This window comes from Erinaceus europaeus, chromosome 12 (genome assembly GCF_950295315.1).
Source record: "Erinaceus europaeus chromosome 12, mEriEur2.1, whole genome shotgun sequence".
Classification (NCBI taxonomy): Eukaryota; Metazoa; Chordata; class Mammalia; order Eulipotyphla; family Erinaceidae; genus Erinaceus; species Erinaceus europaeus.
This window is the reverse complement of record NC_080173.1, coordinates 12,482,303-12,507,865: the sequence shown is the minus strand read 5'-3', so window position 1 is coordinate 12,507,865 and position 25,563 is coordinate 12,482,303. Positions and strand designations below refer to the sequence as shown.

The following is a 25,563-nucleotide window of genomic DNA, read 5'->3' as shown; positions in this document are numbered from 1 at the left end:
CCTTTATGCTATCTACCCCTGCCCCTCCCCAAGATTCTTTATGGGGTTTAGAGGGTGGAAGATTTAGCTTCTATAATTGCTTCTCTGCATGGATATTGGCAGGTTGATCCATACCACCAGCCGTTTTTATCTTTGCCTGATAGGATAGGGATCTGAGGAGGCGAGGTCATCTGCCCAGAGAAGTCAGGAGGGAGTCGGCTGGTAGCACATAACGCAGCAGGTTAAGCACACAGCCAAGGACCGGCGGCGGAAGGATCCAGGTTCTAGCCCCTGGCTCCCCACCTGCAGGGGAGTCACTTCACAAGCAGTGAAGCAGGTCTGAAGGTGTCTGTCTTTCTCTCCCCCTTTCAGTCTTCCGCTCCTCTCTCCATTTCTCTCTGTCTTATCCAACAACGACGACATCAATGACAAGAATAATAACTACAACAACAATGAAAAACAATGAAAGGGCAACAAAAGGGAAAATAAATAAATATAAAAATAAAAAAAGAAGTCAGGAAGACATCATGGTAGCATCTGCAACTTGGTGGCTGAAAGAAACAAAGCAGGAGGGAGTCGGGCTGTAGCGCAGCAGGTTAAGCGCAGGTGGTGCAAAGCGCAGGGACCGGCATAAGGATCCCGGTTCGAACCCCAGCTCCCCACCTGCAGGGGAGTCACTTCACAGGCGGTGAAGCAGGTCTGCAGGTGTCTATCTTTCTCTCCTCCTCTCTGTCTTCCCCTCCTCTCTCCATTTCTCTCTGTCCTATCCAACAACGACAACAACAATAATAACTACAACAATAAAACAACAAGGGCAACAAAAGGGAATAAATAAATAAAATAAATAAAAAAAGAAATAAAGCAGGACAAATTGTTTAATAAACAGGAACTTCATAAACAGAAATTGAGAAAGAAGAACAGAAAAGGAAACTCAAAGCAAGATCTGGCTGAGTTTGGAGTAGAGAAACAAAGTAAAAATCTCTAGGTGGAGGGTGAGAGTAGATGTTCAGCTTCACTGGGGGTGGGGGTAGGGGTGGGGAAGGGAGGATCGGGACACAGTCCTTTTATTTATTTATTTCCTATTTATTTATCATGCAAAGGACCCAGGTTCAAGTCTTCATTCCCACCAGTGGGGGGGGGGTAAACTTCGCAAGAGGTGGAGCTATGCTATAAGTGTCTCTCTCTTCCCTCTCCCTATTTCTGTCTTGTCTCTAGGGAGAAAGAGAGAGCAACCAGCAGCAAGAGTGGTAGATTTGCCATGTGTTGAGTCCCAGTGATAACCCTAGTAGGAACCCCCCCTTAATGCCTAGTCCTCTGGTTGAACAAAGAGATTCCGATGAGGGTCGAAATGAGAGGTGGACAGGCACAGGAGGATTGACCCTTTCCTATTGATCTCTTTCCTATTTCCCATGATGCCATCCAGTAGAGCAGGGATGGCACCATTCTGCAGAGTGCCATATGGCCATCCAGAGGACAGTGTTCAGGTGGCTACAGCTCAGTGAAACTCTGACAGAGCAGCTTGGCACAGGGTGGGTAGTTAGTACAGCCATGCAGGCGGGGTGCCCACCATCCCCACTCGGAAAGAGCAGAGTCCAGGCAATGAGCCAACTGTCCATCATAGCTGAGAAGTCAGATCTTGCTGTCATGGGCCAAGAAGGGGAAAATGCAGGAGGAATGTTTTCTAGTTGCTGCAGAGAATTAAGTTCACACATATTTAAAAGTGCAAGAGAACAAAAGCATCATTCTAACTTAAAAAAAAAATTATTTATTGATCTAGCTTCCTAGTTCTATTCTCAGCTCTGACACCATCTTCGCAGACAATACTTTTAGCCTACCTGCATGTTAGCTGTCGGGCTCAGGCAAAAGTTAGTAAAGTCATGGGTCCTTTGGAATAGACCTAAAATAGACTTCTTAGCTTCTTCCCACATGAAGACTCTTAGTCCCATCTTCTCTATGATTACCTTTAGGTTCCTGTTTTTTTTTTTTTTCTCTGTTTCTTTAGAGACTACAAGTTAATAGGAGTGTACATCAAGCGGGAGTCAGGTGATAGTGCAGTGGGTTTAGCGCATGTGGCACAAAGCGCGAAGACCGGCAATAAGGAGTGTACATCAACACCATTTCCACCACCAAAAGACTGTGTTCTGAGAGTCTGGTGGTAGTGCAGTGGGATAAGTGCACATAGCACAAAGTACAAGAACCAGCGTAAGTATCCCGGTTCCAGCCCCCAGCTCGCCACCTGCAGGGGAGTCGCTTTACAAGCGGTAAAGCAGATCTCCAAATGTTTTATCTCTCTCCCCCTCTCTGTCTTCCCCTCCTCTCTCCATTTCTCTCTGTCCTATCTAAAAAATAAATAAATAAAAATAAATAAATCTATTAAAAAGGACTTGAGGGTGTCGGGCAGGAGTGTAGCAGGTTAAGCGCATGTGTGAAGCACAAGGACCAGAGTAAGGACCCTGGTTCGAGCCCCCTCTCTCCACCTTCAGGGGAGTCACTTCACAGGTGGTGAAGCAGGTCTGCAGGTGTCTATCTTTCTCTCCCCCTCTCTGTCTTCCCCTCCTCTCTCCATTTCTCTCTGTCCTATCTAACAATAATGACATCAATAACAACAACAATAACTACTACAATGAAACAACAAGGGCAACAAAAGGGAATAAATAAATAAAATAAAAAGGACTTGAAACATCATACTTTTAATCGTTCTTTTTTTAATATTTTATTTTTTTTTATTTATGAGAAAGATAGGAGGAGAGAGAAAGAACCAGACATCACTCTGGTACATGTATTGCCGGGGATAGAATTCAGGACCTCATGCTTGAGAGTCCAATGTTTTATCCACTGTGCCACCTCCCCGACCACTTTACTTATTTATTTATTTATTTATTTATTTATTTATTTGCCTCCAGGGTTATTGCTAGGGTTCAGTGCCTGTACTACGAATCCTGAACCTGGAACTTTTGTGGCCTCAGGTGTGAAAGTTGTTTTCCACAACCATTATGCTGTCTCCCACCCTTTTGGGAAACTATTAGAGCATTTGTCTCCATTGGGGGGACCAGAATGTGTCTGACTCCCAATTGGAGCCTGAGTGCTGAAGCTTTTATCTACCAAGTCAGCTGCATACAGGAGAGTTCAATAACATCTGCTGAGATTATGAAAAAAAAAAATGTGTATATATATTTAAACCAGAGCATTTCTCAGCTCTGGCTGATGGTACAGAGGGTTGAACCTGGGACTTTGGAGCCTCAGGCATGAGAGTCTCTTTGCATAGCCATTATACAATCAACCCCTGCCTGTGAGAGAATATTGACAAACATTAATTTTGTACTTCCTAAGTGCCCAGGTGCTAGACAGGTCACTCCATGATGGTATTCTCATTCAATTCCATTTATAACAGCCTGGAGGAGGGGGAGAGGAATCACTAGCCCTGTTTTAGAGGATAACCTGAGCAGACTCCAAGCTACAACTCCCACAGTCTCTGCACCCTTATCTCAATCAGACTGTCTATACTTAAGCATGTTTCCTGAGATTTTTGTATAAAAAAATTTTTGGTTGGGAGACTGGACGGGCATATGTAGGGGTTGGGACCAGCTGCAGGTTAAGGATGCAGGATGGCAAGAGAGGAGTGGTGAGTGTCAGATTCTGGGCATAAGACCATACATACCTTGCCGAGCTAGCTTCGAGGGGCAAGAGAGAGACGACCAGGAACTCATGGCTGAGCGGGAAAGCAATTCAGTTCTCTCCTATTGATCAAAAAAGAATCTGCCTTTATACCTTCTTCCAAGGAAGTGGCAGGTTGGAAAAAGGAAGTGACTAGGAGAGGGGGTGGAGCTCGAAAGTAGCAAGCTTCCATCTAACCAGTGGGGATTAAACCAATGCCCTGCAGGCAGGGCGGGTCTCAGGCAAAACAGTGGTTATGTAAATAGACCACAGCATCAAGCAATGCAGCAGACCTGGTGTAATGACCAACAATACCTCAGAGGAAGTCTCCTGACTGAGGAAGTACCTGCTGGTGCCAACAACCAAAGTCACCATGGCAGCTGAGGGCAGTCCTTCTAGAAGCAGCTGGATCCACTGCTGTCTGTTGCCACCTTCCTTCCATCCTCTTTACTGGAAGCTGTGATGGTGGGTCCATCCACGAACAACAGCAAAAAAGGAACCTGTAGACAGCAATTCCTTTTTTAAATTTATTTACTTATTTATTTCCTTTTGTTGTCCTTGTTGTTTTATTGTTATTATTGTTATTGATATTGTCATTGTTGGATAGGACAGACAGAAATGGAGAGAGGAGGGAGTTGGGCTGTAGCGCAGCGGGTTAAGCGCAGGTGGTGCAAAGCACAAGGACCAGCATAAGGATCCCGGTTTGAACCCCAGCTCCCCACCTGCAGGGGAGTTGCTTCACAAGTGGTGAAGCAGGTCTGCAGGTGTCTATCTTTCTCTCCTCCTCTTTGTCTTCCCCTCCTCTCTCCATTGCTCTCTGTCCTATCCAACAATGACAACAACAATAATAACCATAACAATAAAACAACAAGGGCAACAAAAGGGAATAAATAAATAAAATAAATATTAAAAAAAAAAAGAAATGGAGAGAGGAGGGGAAGACAGAGGGGGAGAGAAAGATAGTCACCTGCAGATCTGCTTCACGACCTGTGAAAGGACACCCCTGCAGGTGGAGAATGGGGGGCTGCAACCAGGATCCTTACTCCAGTCCTTGCCTGTCGCCCCACGTGTGTTTAACGCACTGAGCTACCACCTGAGCACACATCATCTATGGTTGACAATGGTGGCAGTGATAGGATTGAACCTGGGACTTCGGAACCTCAGGCATGAGAGTCTCTTGCTTAACCATTATGCTATCTACGTCTGCCCAGAAAATAATCGTACCTCAACACCAAACTTTACTTTGCTATCAGTGTAATCTGAGTGTCAGACACCGTCTTGGAAGCTCATACGGGGGCCAGTGGGGTGAGTGGAGTTGGAAACATCTCACAGCTGCAGGATTTCAGGATCTAGAGATCCTTTTGGGTGGTCTGGAAGGTGGTGTGATGGATGAAGCACTGGACTCTCACGCATGAGGTTCTGAGTTCAGTCTCCTACAGCACATGTACCAAAGTGATGTCTGGCTCTTTCTCTCCTCCTGCCTTTCTTCTTCTTCTTCTAGCGTTTGCCCCTGTCTTTCTCATAAATAAAAAAAAACATTATTTAAAAAATAGAGATCCTTTTGGGAAGCCCAGGTCCCCTGGGTGTCTCCTCTATTGCTAGGGCAGTGGGTGGCTGGTGGGCATGGTGGGTGTTGGCATGCAGAGGCAAGGGCAGCTCAGATCTCAGATCTGGCGCATAGACACTCAGTGGGCACCAGGCCAGCAGTCTTCGGCCCCAAGCCCGAGGCCGGTGTGGGCACAGGTGGGCTCGCACCCGAGCAGCGGGCGGGGCGGGGCTGGCGGAGGCGCGGCCGGGGGCGGGCTGGACGCTGCCTGGAGGGCGAGATGGGGTGAGGTGGGGGGGCGGCAGGAATGTGGCCCCGCCCCGGCCTCCACTACAAACCCGGCTGCGCCGAGCCGAGCCGAGCCACTGGGCTAGTAGCGTCATGACCGCTTCGCCGCAGCCGCAGGTCGGGGAGCTGCTGGCCGAGGCCCGCAGGGCCTTCCGGGAGGAGTTCGGGGCCGAGCCCGAGCTGGCGGCGGCGGCGCCGGGCCGCGTCAACCTCATCGGCGAGCACACGGACTACAACCAGGGCCTGGTGCTGCCCATGGTGAGGCTGCGGGCGGGGCGCAGGCGGGGGCCGGAGGAGGCGTCCGCTCCGCTGTGCACTCGCGGGGGGCTGCCCCCCCAAACCTGGATCCTCAGCGCGTTCGGGGGACGAGCACGTGAGCGGGACCTTGGGACGGGGTGGGAACCGGCTCCAGCCCGCCCTTCTGGGGCTGCCGATCTTCGCCACCATCCTCAAGATGGGGATCCCGGTGCAGCCTGCGGAAGCGGGTGGGGTGGCCTTTGCGCCTCTGGCCTCCACCACCCCGGGGCAAATTAACTGTAGCAGTTCACAGAAAAAGAAAGCGAGGCCCGGAGAGGGCTTGTGAGCGGCTCAAGGTCACAGCGTGGTGGGACTGGGGCTGTGTCGCACCTCTCAGCTTTGCAGCTGAGCAAGGGACTGAATGCCACATGTCTGAGACCGCCCCCAAATGGTCAGGCTTCAGGAATGCCTCCGCTAGTTTTGCTTTTGAGCAAAACTCCCTTGGCCCAGGCGGAAAGCCCGTGATCTGAACAGAGTCCACGTCTGCTTTTTGGTGGCTGTGCTCTCCCTGAAGCCCCAGGGCAGGGCCCCAGCCCCTTAGGCCAGCTCTGTCTGCACTCAGACACACCCACCCTCTCTGTGCTTGGCCTTCAGGTCTCCACCCACCTTGTCCTCAGCCCAGAGAATCTTGGTGTTATCTCATGTTCCTCCTCTCTTTAGGCACTGGAGCTAGTGACAGTGCTGGTGGGCAGCCCCCGGGCGGATGGGCTGGTCTCCCTCCTCACCACCTCTCAAGATGCTGATGAGCCCCGAAGACTGCAGTTTCCACTGCCCACAGCCCAGCGATCCCTGGAGCCTGGGACACCGCACTGGGCCAACTATGTCAAGGGAGTAATTCAACACTACCCTGGTATGTGGCCCAGGCCTTCTCAGCACTACCTCATCTATTCTACTGTGGGGTGGGCTGGCAAGGTGGGCTGTAGTCACTGGACAGATGAAACTGAGGCTCTTGAGCAGTTTCCAGGGTTTGCCCAGGGTGGTCCATTACATTGCGGATGGGAGATGTCTAGATCTCCCCTTAAGTGCTAATTTTTAAGCTGATAGTTTTGTATGGTTCATGAATTATATGAATATCCAAGTAGTGCTTGGTAGAGAAGTTTCCCCACCCCTGTATTACATGCTTGGAGAATCCAGGATTCAAACCTCAAACCTGTTGGCTCCCAGAGCTGCTCCTAAGTCAGAAGGAGCAACAGGAAGACTGTCTCCCGGAAACTTCAAAGGCTGGGAGGGTAGAGGGTGATGGGCCCCTTGGCCAGCAGAACAGTCTCTGATAATTGAGACAGTCCCTGAACAGCTGCCTCCCTGCACCAGAACACATGCCCTTCCTGTGTCCCTCCTCTCATTACTTACTCTCCCCAGCAGCTGCCCCTCTCCCTGGCTTCAGTGCAGTGGTGGTCAGCTCAGTGCCTTTGGGAGGTGGACTTTCCAGCTCTGCATCCCTGGAAGTGGCCACATACATGTTCCTGCAGCAGCTCTGCCCAGGTACCACCCCCACTCACCCCAGCCCTGCACCAGCCCTTCATCCCTTTTGGTCACAGCTTCTTCCTCTCTTCTGGGAGGGAGTTGGGCGTGTTCTTGGAGTGTCACCTGAGCCACTGTTGCTCCCATCTGCCCATCCCTGCAACCCCTTCTTGATGCCCAGTCTCCCCACTTCATTCTGTGCTGCAGACTCAGGGCCAATAGCTGCCCGGGCCCAGGTATGCCAGCGGGCCGAACACAGCTTCGCAGGGGTGCCCTGTGGCATCATGGACCAGTTGATCTCACTTCTGGGGCAGAAGGGCCACGCGCTGCTCATTGACTGCAGGTCAGGCCCTTCCCATAACCCTTGCCTTATAATCAGGAGCCCCTCTAGGTGGAGCCCCATGCCCCCCCGTAAATTCTTGACTTTGTCCCCTACCTTAACTCCACCCCAGGTCTTTGGAGACAAGCCTGGTGCCGCTGTCAGACCCCAGGCTGGCTGTGCTCATCACCAACTCCAACGTCCGCCACTCTCTGGGTGCCAGCGAGTACCCTGTGAGGCGGCGACAGTGTGAAGAAGTGGCCCGAGCGCTGGGCAAGGAGAGCCTGCGGGAAGTGCAGCTGGAAGAGCTGGAGGGTGAGCGCCGGCTGGGTGTGTGTGTGGCCACAATGCCTGAGCCTTTTCTTTTCTTTTTTTAATATTTATTTATTTGTTCCCCTTTGTTGCCCTTGTTTTTTTTTTTTTTTTATGTAGTTATTATTGTTATTGATGTTGTTGTTGCTGGATAGGACAGAGAGAAATGGAGAGAGGAGGGGAAGACAGAGAGGGGGAGAGAAAGTCGCTTGTGAAGCGACTCCCCTGCAGGTGGGGAGCCGGGGGCTCGAACCGGATGCTTAGGCCGGTCCTTGAACTTTGCGCCACCTGCGCTTAACCTGCTGTGCTACCACCTGACTCCCTGAGGGCCATGTTTTCCCCACTCTGCGCTAGGTTCCTGTCTCTTCTTACAAATAAAGAGACAGGCGGCGAGGGAAAGATATCACAGCTTTAAAGCTTCCACCAGTGTGGTGGGAACCTGGGTCACACACACGGCAAAGTGTGCACCTTCCTAGGTGAACCAGCTTGCCAAGCCACTCTCCTTCCCTCCCTCTCTCCCTTCCTCCTTCCCTCCCTTTCTCCTTCCCTTCTCCTCTTTCTACTCCTCCTTTTCCTCTTTTTTTAAAAAATATTTTATTTATTTTATTAATGAGAAAGGGGGAGAGAGAGAAAGAACCAGACATCACTCTGGTATATGTGCAGCCGGGGATTGAACTCAGGACCTCATGCTTGAGAGTCTAGTTCCTTAACCACTGTGCTACCTCCCGGACCACTTCCTTATTCTTTTTAATACTTTTATTTATTATTGGATAGAGACAGAGAGAAACTGAGGGGAGAGGAGATAAGAGGGAGAGAGAGACAGCTGCAGCCCTGCTTCACCACTTGTGAAGCTTATCTCCTGTCCGTGGGTCCACAGGTCCACTATTATTGCCTGGTCCCCAAGATTCTTAAGAGTATTTACTTTGTGGGCTAGGGCACTGGACTCTCAAGCATGAGGTCCTGAGTTCAGTCCCCGGCTGCACATGTACCAGAATGATGTCTGGTTCTTTCTCTCTTTTCTCCTATCTTACTCATTAATAAATAAATAAAATATTTTTTTAAATTCCTAATCAACTTTAAAATAAAAAGAATATAGGGTAGGGGTAGATAGCATAATGGTTATGCAAAGAGACTCTCATGCCTGAGGCTCTGAGGTCCCAGGTTCAATCCCCTGTACCACCATAAGCCAGACCTGAGTAGTGCTCTGGTAATTAAAAAAAAAAAAAAGAAAAAAAGAGGCTTAATTCAAAGGCTTAATTTTGGGGGCACCTGAGTGCACATGTTACCATGCACAAGGACCACTAGAGGTCTCCCTCTCTATCTCTGCCTTCTCAATTTCTTTCCATATTGGAAAAAAAAAAAAAGCCACTGGTGGATTCATTGTGCAAGCATTGAGCCCCAGAGGTAAATATTTGTATTATTAAAAAATAAAATGAATTAATTATAAATACATGTAATTTATAAATATATGAATTTTGTGGCTGGGGAGATAGCATAGTGGTTATGGAAAATACTCTCATGCCTGAGACTCTAGGGTTCAATCCCTAACATCATCATAAACCAGAGCTGAGTAGTGCTTCAGAAAAAAAAAGTTAGAATTATTATTACTTAGTTCTGTTTTATTATTTATTATTTATTTTTTAAAAAGATTTTACTTATTTATTAATGAGAAAGATAGGAGGAGAGAGAAAGAACCAGACATCACTCTGGCACATGTGCTGCCGGGGATTGAACTCAGTTATCTCATGCTTGAGAGTCCAAAGCCTTATCACTGCACCACCTCGGACCCGGACCACTGTTTATTTATTTATTTATTAAACATTTATTCATTTATTTTCCCTTTTTTAAATTATTGTTGTAGTTATTATTGTTGTTATTGATGTTGTCGTTGTTGGATAGGACAGAGAGCAATGGAGAGGGGAGGGGAGACAGAGAGGGGTAGAGAAAGACAGACACCTGCAGACCTTCTTCACCACCTGTGAAACATCTCCCCTGCAGGTGGGGAGCCGGGGGCTCGAACCAGGATCCTTACGCCAGACCTTGCGCTTTGCGCCACGTGCACTTAACCCGCTGCGCTACCTCCTGACTCTGTTTTTTATTTTTTTAAATATTTATTTTCCCTTTTGTGGCCCTTGTTGTTTTGTTGTTGTAGTTATTATTGTTGTCATCATTGTTGGACAGAGAGAAATGGAGAGAGGAGGGGAATGATAGACACCTGCAGAGCTGCTTCACCACCTGTGAAACATCTCCCCTGCAGGTGGGGAGCCGGAGGCTCGAATCAGGATACTTTTTTTAAAAAATATTTTATTTATTTATTAATGAGAGGGATAGGAGAGAGAAAGAACCAGATATCACTCTGGTACATGTGCTGCCGGGGATTGAACTCAGGACCTTATGCTTGAGATACCAACGTTTTATCCACCCTGCCACCTCCCACACCACTCGAACCAGGATCCTTATGCTGATCCTTGCACTTTGCGCCACGTGTGCTTAACCTCCCGACCCCACCTATTTTTTATTTTTATGAGAAACTAAGGCACTGCCATCATGTGTGGTGAAGTGGTGACAGGGATTGGTCTGGGGTCCCATGTATGCAAAGTATGTATATCACCACTGAGCCATCCTCCTGGCCCAACACTAATTTTTCTGCTCTCTCTTTTGTGCACACATATGTTTATTATTATTTAATTTATTATTATTATTTTTTTTTTCCAGAGCACTGCTCAGCTCTATTTTGATTTATGATGGTGCCAGGGATTGAGTTTGGGACACTGGAGCCTCAGGCATGGGAGTCTTTTTGCATAACCACTATGCTATCTCGGTCCTGGTTTTCTGCCCTGGCTTTGTCCTGCACAGAGAGCCACCATAGCTCTGCTAACAACTCAGATGGGAGCCTTCCTTAACCTAGCACAGAATGTGTCATCCAGCTTCACATGATTCTTCTGAATTGTTTGTTATTCATTTGCCCATGCCACTTCTGTTTGAAACCTCAGTCACTGCTGAGTCTTCTTTGTTCTCCCTCTGTGAAGTTACCCTCCCACACTTACCTCAGACTTCTGACCCCTCCTCCCCCGCCTCTCCCCCTCAGGCCCCTTGTTGGTCCTGCTGGACTGTTGGTAACAACTAGCAGCTGGGCTCCTGGTGCTGCTGCCTCCTTGGAGCTCAGGGCTGCTGCTACATATCTGGTCTGAGGAGCCTGCTGCTTTCCTTGAATAACCTGTGCCCAGCTCTTGTGCATTGCTTAGGCTGTGCTCTCCTAGACACCAGAGACCCAGCCCCCAGAGGCCCTATCTTGCCCCTCTTCCCCCACTTTTTTCCCCCTCTCTTTTTACCAGAGTACTACTCAGCCTTGGCTTATGGTGGTGCTGGGGTGGAGACTAAACCCAGGACTTAGAAAGCTCAGCCCCCCACCCCAGGCCCTGTTGCTACAACATAAAAAAATTAGTAGGAGGGTGGTCTGGGAGGTGGCGCAGTAGATAAAGCATTGGACTCTCAAGCATGAGGTCCTGAGTTTGGTCCCCAGCAGCACATGTACCAGAACGATGTCTAGTTCTTTCTCTCTCTCTCTTTCTTCCTATCTTTCTCATAAATAAATTGAATTTTTTAAAAAAATCTAGTTCTTTAAAAAAAAAATAGTAGGAGGGTCCTAAGATGCAGCTTAGTGGTAGAGTGCATGTATTACATGTGTGACTTGGGGTTCAATCCCCAGCATCGAAAAAAAGGAGGGAGTCAGGAGGTAGCGCAGTGGATTAAATGCAGGTGGTGCGAAGTGCAAGGACCAGCATAAGGATCCCAGTTTGAGCCCCAGCTCCCCACCTGCAGTGAGTCGCTTCACAGGTGGTGAAGCAGGTCTGCAGGTGTCTGTCTTTCTCCCCCCCTCTCTGTCTTCCTCATCTCTCTCTGTCCTATCCAACAACGACGATATCAATAAAACAACAATAGTAACTACAACATTAAAACAAGGGCAACAAAAGGGAATAAATAAATAAATATTTTTTAAAAATCAGGGGAACTGGGCTGTGGTGTACTCAATTAAGCATACATAGTACTAAGTGCAAGGATCCAGGTTTGAGCCCCATCTCCCCACCCCCCCTTTCAGGGGGGACACTTCACAGAGGTGAAGCAAGTCTGTAGGTATCTGTCTTCTCTCTATCTCTCCCTCCTCTCTCAATTTCTCTCTGTCCTATCTAATAGAATGTTAAAAATGGCTGCCAGGAGCAGTGGATTCGTAGTGCCAGCACTGAACCCCATCAATAACCCTGGATGCGAAAAGAAAAAAAAAATCACGAATTTTTTTTTCTACAGTGGTCTCTTTAAGGCAGCGTGGTGTCTCATTCACTTTAGAGCGCCCCCCCCATACAAGACCCCTGCCCAGAGCTCCCTCTGCCACCTCACTGCATCCCAATGAAACAGGACCCTGCTTCTAGTGAGGAAGGGAGGCCCTGCAGAAAGCCTGGTCACCACCTGGACATTTGTCTCTGCACCCAAGGCCACCTCTCAAGGGCTCTTGAGGTCCCTGGTACACATCTTTTGGGACCCAGAGACAGCAGTGGCAGATGTCCTAAGACATCTTTGTTCCCAGCTGGCAGAGAGCTGGTGAGCAAGGAGGGCTTCCGGCGGGCTCGGCACGTGGTAGGGGAGATCCGACGTACGTCCCAGGCAGCGGCCGCCCTGAACCGTGGGGATTACAGAGCCTTTGGCCGCCTCATGGTAGAGAGCCACCACTCGCTCAGGTGAGACCTCCTGTGTGCCCAGCTCCAACCCCAGGACCTGGTCGGGTGGGCCCCAGACCACTCAATCTACCTGCTTTCCACAGGGACGACTATGAGGTGAGCTGCCCTGAGCTGGACCAGCTGGTGGAGGCTGCACTGTCTGTGCCCGGGGTCTATGGCAGCCGCATGACAGGTGGCGGCTTCGGGGGCTGCACGGTCACCCTGCTGGAGGCTTCTGCTGCGTCTCGAGCCATGCAGCACATACAGGTGGGTGGACTTGGGTGGGTGGGGAGGGGAGGCTGGTAGAGGAGGGCCCCAGGGTGCTCAGACCTCACTGTTTCCCACAGGAACAGTACAGCGGTACTGCCACCTTCTACCTCTCCCAGGCAGCTGATGGTGCCAAGGTGCTGCACTTATGAGGTCCTTCCCAGGATGGCACAGGTCCTGCTAGGGGGCGATCTGCAGAAGTTCCGTGCCTCCACCCCTGTGCTGTGCATCTGGGTGGGTGCTCAATAAACTCGGTGCCTCTGACGACAGCATCTGCCTGCTTCTGGAGGTGTGTGTGTGCCCAGGACTCAGGAGGGGTGTCATTCATTGCCACCGCTCTGCTCTGGGCTGGGCCTGCACTTCTCAGGCCCCAGAGAAACAAGGCAGAGAGCCGTGTGGGAGTAGAATCTTTTACTTAAGTGCGGAACAAAGTCGGGCCCTTGTTATGCTGGTCCCAGCTCTTTGGTTACAAACGGGCTTAAACCTGGGGTGGGGGCTAGGGGGCCAAGCCTGACAGGATTTCTGGGACCTCTCCCCTCATCAAGTCCCACAGAGGACACCACCCCCTGCCCTGTGATCACCATGCAGGTGGGCAGGGCCACCAGGAGGCCAGGTTGTGGGGCAACTCAGGCAGCAGCAAGCAGGTGAGTCTGGCTGGGGTCCAGGTGCCAGGACACTGCGGGGCCGGGAGGCGTTGGGGGGGAAGCTCAGGTCTGGAAGAACTGCTGGTCTACCTGGCTGCTCAGGGTTCCGCTGGTGGTTAGTGTCCGGCTCACAAACTCTTGGGTCACATGCCGGGTGAGGGAACCACCGGCTTCCAGGTGCTGGGATCCCAGAGTTAGTCCATCTGCAGGGGAAGAGCATTGAAGGACTCCCTGCCCGTCTCCATCTCTTAGCCCTGTGCTCCCCCAGGAGAGCCAGGACACCACACCACACACACACACACACACACACACACACACACACACACACACACACCGCTCACCCAGTAGAAAGGGCTCATTGGTGCTGCTGTGGGTGCTGGTGAGGGTGCTGTACTCTCGAGGCAGGGAGTGCTGGAAGAATCCAGAGTGGCTGCCCAGCTGTGGGAAGTGGCCTAGAGCAGGTGGATAGTTGGTCAGGGGATGGTGCCAGGAGATGTCACCAGGGAAAGGGTGGGGTGAGGAGGAGTTGCCCTACTTCCATGCTGGGACTCGATGGTGATGATCCCCTCGCGCTCTGGCCCGAAGCCATTGGTGGTCTTGGCCTGCACCTTGAACTTGTAGGGCACATTCTCGCTGAGGCCCGGTACTGTCAGTCGACTCTCAGGGGAGTCCCCTTCCACCACGAAGGTGGTGGCTGACCCTGAACAGGGAAGATGCCTTCAGCCTCTGCAGTTCCCTCACCACTCCCCCTGCCTCCCCCACGACCTGGGCTGGGCGGCACCTGCTCCTTGGGCCATCTCGCAGGTCACCAGGTAGCCTAGGATGTCCCCATCAGGCCTGCGTGGCCGCTCCCAACTGAGCTGCAGTGACTCAGGGCTCAGAGCGGTGAATACCAGTGGGCCCGGGGCACTGGGGGTGCTTAAAGTGAAGGTGGAGCCTGGCGGGCAGCAGAGAAAGCTGTCGGTGGGCAGGTAGGAGGTGGGCACAATGGGTGGCAGTGGGGATGAGGGAGTGAGGCAGCTCACCTGGCAAGGGGCAGAGCGGGCTCTGTGGGTGCACCTGTGACTCAATGGTGATGACCCCCTCGCGGTCGGGGCCCCAGCCGTCTTGGGTCTGGGCCCGCACTCGGAACATGTAGGAGTGGTTGGGCAGCAGGTCTTCCACCACTACTGATGTCTGGCTGGGGCTGGGGATGCTAAGCTGATACACCTCACCTGGGGTGGGGGTGTGGGTGGGACAGACTGTGAAGCAGCTGTTTTCTTCCTCCAGCATGATTCCCGACCCCCAAGACTGCTGCTTTACCTACCCTCACCCACTCAGACTCAGCTGTGGTTTGGGTACAGGTGAGAGTACCCTGAGTGTGGCCAGGTGGGTTTCCCAGCATATAAGAGGCAGGTGGAGCCCGAGTTCCCCCCCTATGTTCTGGCTGCTTAGAGATGGGCCACTTCCCAGCCTCCACAGTTGGCCAGCAGAGGCCCTGGGTCCCTAGACCAAGATCTTGTGAGGGAAAACCTAGCAGAGGGAATGGCCTGGAGGGAAGTTCAGGGAGATGGATGAGGGCTCATAGAGAAAAGGCGACAAAGGAAATGGGAGACACCCCCATGCAGAAGGCTGGGTGGGGAGCCCCTGGTGCTCAGGGGACATCCTGGGGCCAGGTTTTGAAAGGGTGCAGCCCCAGCATTGTGTCTCACCGCCGCTCAGCAGCTGGTACTCCACAGCATAGCCCTGCAGCCCCTGCTCACACTGCGGCTCCTGCCAGCTCACTTTAACAGACGTGGGGCCCAGGGCCGAGAACACCAGGCGGCTGGGGGTGACACCCAGAGCAGGCCGGGAATCTGGAGACAGAAGATCACAGTCAGTCTGCATCGGGGGTCCCTGGGCAAGAGCCCCATTTTAACCCTTTATCTTTCAGCAGTCACACCCACCCCAGCAGGCACTCATTCACCCTGCACCCCTCTGTCTAGCTGCCCAGTTCCTCCCACTCTCAGCCCTCCTGTGCCCCCATGCAGACATGCTGAGAGCATGAGTATGCCATGCTGATTTTCCTCCCTTTGCTGGCTCATGCACCCCCCCCCCATGCCCAGTTCCCATCCTTAGCAGAGCCAAGGCTGTGTTAGGCACTGATGTGGATGGAATGGAGGGTCAAGTGGCTGCATGTGGATGGATGGCGATGGAGCCAATAGCTGATGAGGGGCAGGGTGGCCACTCCAATACTACCTGGACCACTAGAGGGTGCTGCTGGCTGCCCAGCCAGGATTATAGAGTCTCTAGAGTCCCCGCAGGTGGGGAGCTCCATCCGAGCCCAACTCCTGGAGCCCAGGGCCCAGGACAGTGGGAGCCTGCTCCTCCCGTCTTCCCAGATGGGAGGGAGGCCTAGGGCAGGACAAAATAATGGTGAGGGGGCTGGAAGTGTATGTTTGGCCGTGGGACAGGATCCAGCGGGCAGGAGAGGCAGGGCTGGCTCCTGCACTCACTGTGGGGAGGAAGGGAGCTGAAGTTGGTCCGGTCCCTGGGCAGCGTGGCAGGGAGTGAGTGTTCCCTGCGGGTCAGTGAGTGGTAGTCCCGGGTGAGAGTGGAGGACGTGCTCAGCAATCTGTGTGGCAGGTGTGGGCTCAGGTGGGTGCCGTAAGCAGCGTTGGCAACGGTCATTCTGTGCAGGGAGTTGGCACTGCCCAGGAAGGCAAAGTCCGTCCGCCCATTCACAAGGTGCTCTGCAAGAGGATACTGGGGTCACACAGGGTCTGGCACCAGGCCTGGAGCCCCACGGGGCAGCTTCCCCCAGTTCTCTGCCCTCAGGGAGCCTTGATCTGCATACAACCGGCCCCCTCCTGTGCTCAGTGTCTCAGGAGGGGTGGCCTGACAGGGGACTCACCGTCCCTGCTGTCAGTCCTGCCCAGGGGAGACCCTAAATTCCTGTTTTGGAGTCTCCTTAGGTTCCAGGGCCTGTCTCCTGACTATAACAGGGTTCTGGAGTTGTGTGCCCCCACCGGGTGGCATCACCTCCTGGGCAGGTCTCAGAGAGCTGGGGTGGGGCGGTTGCGGGCAGGGCGGGTCACCTCCGGGGGCCCCAGGCTTGGTGCCGCCGCCCTCCCCCTCCAGGCGGCCGGAGCCGGGGTCCGGGGATCTGCGGGGCGGCTCGGCCGAGGAGGAGCTCGCGCTGCTGACCGACAGGCGCGGAATGAGCTCCGGGGGTAGCCGCCACGTGACGCGCCGCAGGTCCAGCTCCTCCCCGGGCAGGGGCTCCGACTTCCAGCCGCCGCCTTGGGAACAACGAAGGGCTCCGTTGGCTCGGGAGGAGGGCGGCGTGGAGGCGGAGGTGGAGGCGGCTCCCTGGGTCTGGGCGTGGGAGGGGCGCTGCAGGGACTGAGCATCCTGGCAGGTGAGCCCCTTAGCTCGCTGCCACAGGAACCTTCCTAATGAGCTTATGTGATTCAGCCAGAAAGCCGGGGGGTGGGGGGGGAGGTGGCCCCTGGTTCCAAGACTCAGTTTCCTCTCTCTGCCTACCGTCCAGGGATAGTTTCAGAAAGCCCCAGGGTGCTCAGCAGGTGAGCCATCTACTGCTCTCCCCTCAGAAGTCCTGGGCTTGCATCCCTTAAGGCTGATCTGTCTCCTCCCACGTGACCCTACTTCACAGGGTATCCTGGGGGACTCCTTGGCACAATTGTTGAGCCTGGCACTGCACAGTTGTGGTTCCAAGAGCTTGAAGCTCTGCATACTTGCACCCCCCACAAACCCCCCCACCCTGCTTGTCTGCCACCAGCACACAGCTGCCTTCCTGCCTTCCCACACACAGCTAGTTGCATGTGGCCAGGTCAACTTTGTTCCCTTTAGATCTGGTGCCAGGGTGATGCTCAGCAAACTGTGAGCTCTGCTAAGACTTGACTGGGGCTGAGAAGAGACACTGAGTGTTCTGGACACCGCTGACAACACCCCCCCATCCCCCGCCCACTCTGGACTCCCTCATGGCTTGTAAGCCCTACTCACCAGTATCATCAGAGACGCTGGGCCTCTGGCTGCCAGCAGGGGAGCGGAGAACATCGTCGCTGTACATGAGGAAGTTCTCATAATCTTCCCCACTCTGGGCGTCCACGATAGGGATGTCCGGGATGATGGGAACTGTAGCAGAGGGAGGAGAAGGCTGAGCCAGAGTCCCAGCCCTGGCCCTCTGTCCTCCCTGTGCTCCTCTGACCACCACTCACTGGACATGGGCCGCGTGGGCTGGGTGGCCAGGTTGATGATAGCTTCCCGCTCCGGCCCCCAGCCAGCCCCGTTGCGCGCCTTCACCGTGTAGCGGTAGGGCTGGGACTCGCGCAGGTTCTCGATCAGCAGCATGCGCCTCTTGGGGCTGTCCACCAGCACCTTTTTCATCGGCCCAATGGGTCCTGGGTCAGGAGCATTTCAGAATGTCACCTGGGTTCTGGCCAGACTCTGGTTCCACCTGTGATACTGCAGGACCCCCTCCCCCTAACAGCCCCTGAGCTGTACCTGGAGGAGGGGTGCTCTGAAGACAAAAGGGAACAGCTATGGGACTCCTGTGATGTGCCACATCCTGGAGTCTGGACTTGACTGGCACTAAGCCACCTCACCAACTCTCCAAAGGGTCTATTGCTAAGTGGCAGAACCAGCCAAGATGAGACTCAAGTGGGCCCTACTGTCACCTCTGCTAGTTGGGAAGTGACTTTTGTCTGGATTGCCAGAAGTTTGTTCCAGAGGTGATGGAAGCCTTGGCAACCCTGCTTCTCTGCCCACCCGTAGACCTGGATGCTGTGTTGAAGGTGTGTCAGCAGAGACATTGCCCTATGGCCACTGGACAGGGATGGCAGGGCAGGAGTGACTCAGGGGGACTGTGATTCAGGATAAGCTGAGGCTTGTGAGAGCACAGTGATTGGGGTTATGTAAGAAAAGAGGGCCCCTGGGAGTTGGGCGTAGCTCAGCGGGTTAAGCGCAGGTGGCGCAAAGCACGACGATCAGCATAAGGATCCCAGTTCGAGCCCCTGGCTCCCCACCTGCAGGGGAGTCGCTTCACAGGCAGTGAAGCAGGTCTGCAGGTGTCTTCTCTCCCCTTCTCTGTCCCCCCCCCATTTCTCTCTGTCCTATCCAACAACAATGACAGCAATAACAACAAGGGCAACAAAAGGGAAAAAATAGCCTCTAGGGGCAATGGATTCATAGTGCAGGCACAGAGCCCCAGCGATGGAGGCAAAAAAAAAAAAAGACTTTGGGATGGTTGAGGCTCTATGGTACAGGGTTCTATCCTTGGCTGCACCATAAGATGGAACTGACCAGTGCTCTGGTTAAAACACACACACACACACACACACACACACACACACACACACACACACACACACACACACCTGTCAATTTCCAAAGGGAACTAAAGGAGGATTCTGGAAAAGATATCCTTGACCCATCCCTCTTTGCATCTCTGGATTGGTGGAACGAGGAATGGGAGGCACACACCACAGTGTCAAGGCCCAGGGGATGGAGGGCTGTTGGCACATTCTGTGACAGCCCAGGCTTCCACAGCCTACAGCTGAGGCCTGAAAGCATCAGGGGTGAACTTTCCACAGGTTATTTGTCACTCTTGGGGCATGAAGCCAGCTCGGCCAGGTGACTGGGGCTGTAGACCCGTGGTAGAGCACATGCTTTATACATGCTAAGTGCTGGGCTTGACCCTGCTACCTACACCTCATGACGCTGCCAGACAGAAGGGGGGCTCCCCCACTGCCCTGACTATAGGACCTCCACCCATTCTCTGCCCTTCCCTCACTATTTCTGGGGCCCGAAGGAGGACCCAGTCCTTACGGTTGTCCTCGTTGACCAGGCCATAGCAGACCTCATAGGCTGTGATCTCGCCGTTGGTCTCAGCCGGCTCAGCCCAGCTCAGTTGGGTCACCGTTGGGGAGACAACATTGAACGCCAGCCGCCCGGGTTCGCTGGGTGCTGGAGGGGCCAGGGAGAACGAGGCCTGTCAGTGGCAGCAGGAGGGCAGGGCTAGGCATGCAGGTGTTGGGCTAACAGGGATGGAGACGCTGGGATGGACAGATGCATCAAGCCTAACCTTCCTGGTGGGTGCGGCAGGACACCAGGGAGCTGTAGAGGCCCTCGCCCAGGGCCCCATAGGCACACACTTTCATCTCATAGTCGCAGTAGGGGTACAGGTTAGTGAGCTCCACGGATGGCACCTTGCTGTCAAGCAGGTGGGCTTCTGACTCAGAGTCCCCCTGGATCCAGTACTTCACCTGCCAGAGAGGAGGGGTAGTCAGCACTGAGCCTATGTACCAGGACTGAGGGTCCTGCAGGGCTCACCGGGCTGGGGTGGAGTGGGTGTCCCCTCCCGGAGGTGGGAGCATGCTCTCTCTCGTTTTTAAATGTATTTAATTTGATTAATTATTATTGGATAGAGACAGAAAAGTTGGGAAGGGAGGAGGAGATAGTGAGGGAGAGACCTGCTTCATTACTCATGAAGCTTTTCCCCTCCAGGTGGGGACCAAGGGCTTGAACCTGGGTCCTTGCTCACTATAATATGTACATTTAACCAGGTGCCCCACAGTCTGCACCCTCACCACCACCACCCCCCTTTTTTGTGTGATCACGTTCCCCAAATGGTTCTTCTCTACCTGGGCACAGGTGGGGCTTCCCACTTTCCTTTGTCTCCAGTGGGGCATGCCAGACTTGAGTGATCCACTCCCCAGTGGATGCCAGGCTCCCGCATTTAACCCTGCCCCCACTTACCCTGTAGCCTGTCGGTTTTCCAGGAGGGGGCAACCAATTGAACTGGATCTTCCGGGACCCTGCAGCTTTGGCATTGGGGTTCTGTGGAGCGCCCAGGTCACACTGGGGCGGTGCAGATGACAACAAGGGATGGTTCATGATATTTCCATCCATTTCATCTGTGGTGGGACAAAGCTGTCAGCTGCCTCAGACACCCATCCTCCCCATGGGGGATGCCTGAGGCCCAGTTATACACTCAAGTTCCTTTCCCTGCAGACTCAACTGAAACCTGTCTTCCCCAACCCCACCTCACCCTCTGTCTCTGGGGGTCAGCACTCCAAAGGGTGCCTTAGAGGGCATCCTGCCTAGCATGGTGAGGGCCTAGGACGGTCTCTGGAGGAAGATCCTTAGCAGCCAAGGAACAGTCCACATAAGAACACTTGCTCCTCTGCCCTGCCCCACTGTCACCCTTCTAATCTGAGCCTCCTCCCTTCTCTTCCACCTCTTCTTGAAGGTGGGTTCAGACACCACCACAATGAAAGATAAGAGCCAACAACAAGGGGGCGGGGCAGTGGTGTACCCAGTTAAACGCACACAGTATTAAGCACAAGGACCCGAGCAAGGATCCAGGTTCTAACCCCCCAGCTGCAGAGGGGACAGTTCACAAGAGGCAAAGCAGGCCTACAGGTGTTTCTCTCTCTCTTTTAAATGATTATTTAAAAATTTTTATTATCTTTATTTATTTATTGGAGACAGTCAGAAATTGAGAGGGAAGAGGGAAATAGAGAAGGAGAGAGACAGAGAGACACCTGCATCTTGGAGTCCCCACTCGTGAAGCTTTCCTTCCTGCAGGTGGGGACCAGGGGCTTGAACCTGGGCCCTTGTGCACTGTAATGTGTGCGCTTAACCAGGTGCGCCACCGCCTGGCCCCCCCTCTTTTAAATTATTATCTTTATTTATTTGATGACGACAGGCAGAAATCAAGAGGAAGGGGGAGACAGAGAAAGAAAGAGACAGAGAGACACGTGCAGCCCTGCTTCACCACTTGTGAAACTCTCCCCCTGCAGGTGGGGACCAGGGGCTTGCAACTGGGTCCTCGCACATTGTAACGTGCTCAACCAGGTGTGCCACCATCCGTCCCCCCTCTCTATCTCTCCTTTCCCTCTCAATTTCTTCTTGCCCTACAAAATACAAAATGGGTGGGGGATGGCCTCCAGGAGCAGTGGTGTTTGCACTAGGCCCCAACGATAACCCTGAAAGCAAAAAACAAAACAAAAAACCCCAACAACTATTCCACTGCTTCTAAAGAATGCCTGCACTTCAGTTGAAACTGAGGCTGAAGTCCAAATGCTAAAGGTTAATGGGGTTCAGGGGGCTCCCTAGCAGGCCAAATGACCTCAGCCTCTCTGCTTGAGAGCAGGGTAAGCAGAGGAAAAATGCAGGAGGCCCAGTTAAATTGGAATCTGATAGAGGGACCCAGTGGTGGCACACCTGGCTAAGTGCACACACTACAATGTGCAAGGACCCAGGTTCAAGCCCCTGGTCCCCACCTGCAAGGGTAAAGCTTCACAAGTGGTGAAACAGGACTGCAGGTGTCTCCCCCTCCTCCTCCTCTGTCAATTTCTTTTTTTTTAATTTTAAAATATTTATTTTCCCTTTTGTTGCCCTTGTTTTTTATTGTTGTTGTTATTGATTACTGTATTATATTGTAGTTATTGTTAGGGCAGAGAGAAATGGAGAGAGGAGGGGAAGACAGAGGGGGGAGAGAAAGACAGACACCTGCAGACCTGCTTCACCGCCTGTGAAGCGACTCCCCTGCAGGTGGGGATTCTCTGTCAATTTCTATCTCTATCCGATAATAAAAATTAAAAAGAATTCTTCAGATTTATTAAAAAAAAAAGAATCAGGGGACCAGGCAGTAGTGCAGCGGGTTAATCACTCATGGCACAAAGCACAAGGACTGGCATAGGGATCCTGGTTCGACCCTCCGGCTCCCCACCTGCAGGGAGGGTCACTTCATAAACTGAGAAGCAGGTCTACAGGTATCTCTATCTTTCTCTCCCCCTTTCTGTCTTCTCTTCCTCTATGGATTTCTCTCTGTTCTATCCAAAAACAACAGCAATGGCAACAATAACAACAACTAGGGTAACAAAATGGGAAAAATGGCCTCCAGGAGCAGTGGATTTGTAGTGCAGGCACTGAGTCCCAGCGATAACCCTGGAGGCAAAAAAAAAAATAAATAAATAATCTGATAAAGAAAAAAAAAAAGAATCTGATAAAAGAGAAAATACTCCTTAGGATAAGTATATCTCAAATATTGCACGATACATACATACACACAGTACAAACGTGTCCCCTGTTTATCTGAAATTCCAGTTTCTGTGGAGGTCCTGTGATTTCACCTACTGAGACTGATAGCCTAAGTGCAGTGAGCCCAAAACTGCCCCCCCAACCTGTGTCAGCTGCCTCCATGTTCTGCCCACCTCGATCACCAATGATGACAGTGGCTGAGTGGGGTTGGCCCAGGCGGGTCCCGAATTTGGGACTGATGAGCTGAATGAGGAAGCGGCGGGTCTGGCGGTCTCGCAGGAGGGAGTCCATTTCCTGCATCTCTAGGAGTTTCACCTGGACCTCCTTCCAGGTCTCCCCAGGCTGGAACACCAGCTCCCCCTCTGTGGGAAGATAGTCCTAGAAGGAAATGGAAATGGAGTAGCATGAGACCAGGTTCTGAGGGCATGAATCAGAGCCCACATCCTGCACCTCATCCTCACAAACACAGCAGAGACCATCACACACTGTGGTTTATAGACTCATAGCACTCCATACTTGACGGTGAAATATCCTCTCATTTAACCTTCACCGCAGTGTGGGGCAGATTCTTGTTCCATTTTAGGGGCGAGGGTGTGGAGAAATATAGATGTGAAGAGACTTGGTCAGGTTCACACAGGGCACTGGAAATTGAAGCCAGGCAAAGAGAGATACAGATGTGTGATAAAAATGGAAAATTCAACAACAACAAAAATTTCAAAAAAAAAAGGGGAAAATTTCACATAGGCAGCATCCAGCCTGGGAGAGGTAGGTTTTGCAAGCTCCACCAGGCAGCCTGTGAAGCCTGGGATCCCACCAGGTCTCAGGCCCTACTTTCTAGGTGGGGTGCTTTCAATTAGCTTCCATTTTTTTTTTTTTTTTTTACCAGACCACTGCTCAGCTCTGGCTTATGGTAGTGCGGGGGATCGAACCTAGGACCTGGGAGCCACAGGCATGAGAGTCTCTTTGCATAACCATTATGTTATCTACCCCCCTTCAGCTTCCATTTAAAAAAATTAAAATTTTTAAATTTATTTTAAATCTTTTATTTATTAATTAATTATTGGATAGAGACAGAGAGAAATTGAGAAAGGAAGGGGGGAGGTAGAGAGGGAAAAAGACAGAGAGACGCCTGCAGCCCTACTTCACCATGAAGCTTTCCCCCTACAGGTGGGGACCAGGAACTTGAACCTGGATCCTTGTGCACTATAATGTGTGCATTTAACCTGGCGTGCCACCGTCTGGCCCCATAGCTTCCATTTTCTTCATTTACCCCCATCATTTATTTATTAATGAGAGAACTAGAGCATCACTCTGGCATACGGGTTCTGAGGAGAGAATTTGGGACCCCGTGTTCAAGAGTCCAATGCCATATTCACTATTCCACGTACAGAGCCTCACTGATTTCTTTTTTTTTTTCCTCCTCCAGGGTTATTGCTGGGCTCGGTGCCTGCACCATGAATCCACTGCTCCTGGAGGCCATTTTTCCCCCCTCTTTTGTTGCCCTTGTTGTAGCTTCGTTGTGGTTATTATTATTGTCCTTGTTTGGGATGCATTGGATCGACGTTCTTGTGGTGCATCCGTGAGTACCCATTCACTGGGGAAACTGACGATCCTTCCTAGCCGACTGAATCCACATGGATCCCAGTCACTTTCAAAGCCAGAAACAAGCAGCTCCTGACAGCTTTCAACCTGACTCTGTTGACTGGCTACGGAAGAAGGGCAAACGCAAGAAGAAGAAGAAGAAGAAGAAGAAGAAGAAGAAGAGGAGGAGGAGGAGGAGGAGGAGGAGGAGGAAGAAGAAGAAGGAGAAGAATTGCCCTTGTTGATGCAATTCGTTGTTGGATAGGACAGAGAGAAATGGAGAGAGAAGGGGAAGACAGAGAAGGGGAGAGAAAGATAGACACCTGCAGACCTGCTTCACCGCCTGTGAAGCGACTCCCCTGCAGGTGGGGAGCCGGGGGCTCTAACCCGGATCCTTACACTGGTCCCTGCGCTTTGCGCCACATGCGCTTAACCCACTGCGCCACCGACCGATCCCCCTCACTGATTTCTTAATTATTTTTTAGATAATTTCTTTTTAAATTATCTTTATTTACTAGATAAAAACAGTCAGAAATCAGGGAGTCAGGTGGTAGCGCAGCAGGTTAAGCGCATGTGGTGCAAAGCACAAGGACCAGTTTTAAGGATCCCGGTTCAAGCCCCCCAGCTCCCCACCTGCAGGGGAGTCGCTTCACAGGTGGTGAAGCAGGTCTGCAGGTGTCTATCTTTCTCTCCCCCTCTGTCTTCCCCTCCTCTCTCCATTTCTCTCGGTCCTAACAACGACATCAATAAAACAAGGGCAAAAAAAAAAAGGGAATAAATATATATATTTTTAAAATTAAAAAAAAGTCATAAATCCAGAGGGATGGGGCAGATAGGAGCAGAGAAAGAAAGACACCTGCTGCACTGCTTCACCACTTGCAAAGTTTCTCCCTGCAGGTAGGAAAAGGGCCTCAAACCTTGGTCTGTGCGTATTGCAACATGTGTGCTCAACCACGTGCACCACCACCTGGTCCCTCCAACCTTCTTCCAACGCCCAGAGTTTTCCCGAGCATCTCATGAGTATGAAGTGCTGAATGCATGTATATATACTGCATATATACTGGATGATCTAGTGCACGGGTCTTCTCATATATGATCACTAGGGGGCGCTTCAAACTAACATGTCAGTTCCAGGCACAGTCACAGGCTGGCAAATTCAAAGTGAACCAGAGTATATTAAAAAAAAAAAAAAAAAAAAAAAAAAAAGCAGGTTGGGGGCCAGGTGGTGGCGCACCTGGTTGAGCGCATATGTTACAATGTGGAAGGACCCAGGTTCAAGTCCCTGGTTCCCACCTGTAGGGGGATAGCTTCATGAGTGGTGAAGCAGGGCTGCAGGTGTCTCTCTGTCTCCCTCTCTATCCCCCACTTCTGTCTTGATATCCTGTCTCTATCCCGTAAATAAATAAAGGCAATTAAAAAAAAGCAGAGGAGTCGGGTGGTACCACAGCGGGTTAAGCGCATGTGTCGCAAACAGGG

The 25,563-nt window shown here is 52.0% G+C and overlaps 2 protein-coding genes across 8 annotated transcripts in view; one reads left to right on the top strand and one right to left on the bottom strand.

The window, feature by feature from the left end:
- Window positions 1-5,471: 5,471 nt before the first annotated feature.
- On the top strand, window positions 5,472-13,104 carry GALK1 (galactokinase 1). 2 transcript variants are annotated; one of them, XM_060202766.1, is made up of 8 exons: window positions 5,472-5,725; window positions 6,425-6,614; window positions 7,124-7,246; window positions 7,433-7,568; window positions 7,678-7,859; window positions 12,439-12,589; window positions 12,673-12,835; window positions 12,916-13,104. In XM_060202766.1, the coding sequence occupies exons 1-8, from the start codon at window positions 5,561-5,563 to the stop codon at window positions 12,985-12,987; spliced, it is 1,182 nt and encodes a 393-aa protein (XP_060058749.1). In that variant the 5' UTR covers window positions 5,472-5,560; the 3' UTR covers window positions 12,988-13,104. The 2 variants fall into 2 exon arrangements, with proteins under 2 accessions (XP_060058749.1, XP_060058750.1); XM_060202767.1 differs by having other exon boundaries at window positions 5,473-5,725; window positions 7,127-7,246.
- Window positions 13,105-13,242: 138 nt separating this feature from the next.
- The window catches only part of ITGB4 (integrin subunit beta 4), a 46,573-nt gene continuing 34,252 nt past the window's right edge, over window positions 13,243-25,563 (bottom strand). For 2 of the 6 annotated variants that reach the window (XM_060202761.1, XM_060202762.1), the window contains exons 27-41: window positions 22,680-22,884; window positions 20,218-20,375; window positions 19,544-19,724; window positions 19,288-19,425; window positions 17,679-17,861; window positions 17,464-17,595; window positions 16,536-16,739; window positions 15,954-16,190; window positions 15,697-15,852; window positions 15,171-15,314; window positions 14,505-14,693; window positions 14,261-14,416; window positions 14,015-14,179; window positions 13,821-13,931; window positions 13,243-13,682 (exon numbers count right to left, since the gene is read on the bottom strand). In XM_060202761.1, coding sequence (XP_060058744.1) covers window positions 13,543-13,682; window positions 13,821-13,931; window positions 14,015-14,179; window positions 14,261-14,416; window positions 14,505-14,693; window positions 15,171-15,314; window positions 15,697-15,852; window positions 15,954-16,190; window positions 16,536-16,739; window positions 17,464-17,595; window positions 17,679-17,861; window positions 19,288-19,425; window positions 19,544-19,724; window positions 20,218-20,375; window positions 22,680-22,884 — 2,499 coding nt within the window. In that variant the 3' untranslated portion in view covers window positions 13,243-13,542. Of the gene's footprint in view, window positions 13,683-13,820; window positions 13,932-14,014; window positions 14,180-14,260; window positions 14,417-14,504; window positions 14,694-15,170; window positions 15,315-15,696; window positions 15,853-15,953; window positions 16,191-16,535; window positions 16,740-17,463; window positions 17,596-17,678; window positions 17,862-19,287; window positions 19,426-19,543; window positions 19,725-20,217; window positions 20,376-22,679; window positions 22,885-25,563 lie in introns of those variants that run through there. The other 4 variants (XM_007525322.3, XM_060202763.1, XM_060202764.1 and 1 more) reach the window with 4 other exon arrangements.